General features: G+C 33.4%; 1 protein-coding gene across 1 annotated transcript in view; it reads right to left on the bottom strand.

Annotated features, from left to right (window-relative positions):
• The window catches only part of LOC106472013 (heparan-alpha-glucosaminide N-acetyltransferase-like), a 19,831-nt gene that overhangs the window by 5,165 nt on the left and 13,161 nt on the right, over positions 1-1,505 (bottom strand). Inside the window, exon 8 of the mRNA XM_013932643.2 lies at positions 379-562. Within this exon, the coding sequence (XP_013788097.1) occupies positions 379-562 (184 nt within the window). The remainder of the gene's footprint in view (positions 1-378; positions 563-1,505) is intronic.

Here is a 1,505-nt window from a genome sequence, read left to right as displayed (position 1 = left end):
CGTGGGAACGATAAGCTATACAACTGTAGGTTCCAGTTGTGGGAGCGATAAGCTATACAACTGTAGGTTCCAGTTGTGGGAACGACAAGCTATACAACTGTAGGTTCCAGTTGTGGGAGCGATAAGCTATACAACTGTAGGTTCCAGTTGAAGAGCTTGATTTTTCCCTTTTACAAATCCTGGTCGGTAAAATTAAAACAACAAAAGAAATGAGGAAGAGAACAACTTACAAAGATTCAAGAGCAGAAAGCAGTGACTAGAGAGATTCTTTCAATTGGATTCTGTTTTTTCCATAATTTTCTGTGCAGCCGAGAACTCACCTTCAATACAGGATCAAACCATACATAATAAAAACATGTTTTGTGCCACTGTACTCACCAGAAAAGTAAAAAGGTGCTCCAGTCCACCACCTCTTTACATCAATTACAAAGTAACATATGGAGAGCAATAAAAAGGCCATTGCTCCTGTGGCAAAGATGTATGAAATAGACCAGAGGTTTTTGTTTACTGGAATCCAACCATCATTTTTGCTTCCCTTGCTTAGTGTGATGGCTATCAACCCCTAGGTGGAATAAAAGATGAAAATTTGTAATAAAAGAACACAATATTAACAGTGTAACAGTTAGTGAAAAACCTCAGTAAATGGACAAAAAATATCAGAAGTCTTGATATTGGAGAAACTAGTTTCAACACATTCATGCCCTTTTCAGTCTCACTTTATCTTCAGAAGACAACAGGAGATTGAAGAGGACACACAAATGTGTTGAAACTAGTTTCTCTAAAGTTAATATTTCTCACAGTTTTTTACATTTATTGTGGGTTTTCACTAGTTGGAAATTAATTCTTGTTACAATACCTTGATAAGAAGTGGGTGTAAACACACAAAATATTCCAGTAGTTAATCCTCTAATTTATTACAATAATACTTAGTTTTGTCTGTATTGAAAATACTCACATACTTTACTATCTAAATATGCACGTGTATACACTTCATTTCAACAGATGTAACTATACTTTAGTAGACGTAACATGTAACAACATATTAAAAGTTTATCAAAGTTTGTAAAAAGGTCTAAGGTTAGCTTGTAGAATAACAGTCTACGTTTATTTATTGACAGCACTAATTACAGTGAAGTTTAGCCTAACTAAACTAAAGCAAGAAACATACACAAGTTACAGTGTTAGTTTATCTCTTTATCAAATATAGGTCATACTTAATAATGGCTTATTTAATGTTAGGCCTAAAGACAAGAGGACTTATAGATTATGGTGTCTGCAATTAGAATTTCTTGGTGTTATTCTAGAAATTCTGTTTATAAAAAGTACTGTTGCAATTTAATCGTAAATGTTTGGCGGGTCTCTGCTAGTTTTTATATTAGGTCGTCAAGAAATTAATGTCATGTTTTGGAAACACTTTCATTAACCACCCCCCATAAAATGTACATTATGTATAATAGTTAAACAAACCTATATAATGTGTAAAGTTTAGTATACTATAATCCCTT

The sequence above is a fragment of the Limulus polyphemus genome, unplaced genomic scaffold, assembly GCF_000517525.1.
Source record: "Limulus polyphemus unplaced genomic scaffold, Limulus_polyphemus-2.1.2 Scaffold5021, whole genome shotgun sequence".
In the NCBI taxonomy this organism is placed as follows: Eukaryota; Metazoa; Arthropoda; class Merostomata; order Xiphosura; family Limulidae; genus Limulus; species Limulus polyphemus.
This window is presented reverse-complemented; position numbering and strand designations above follow the sequence as displayed.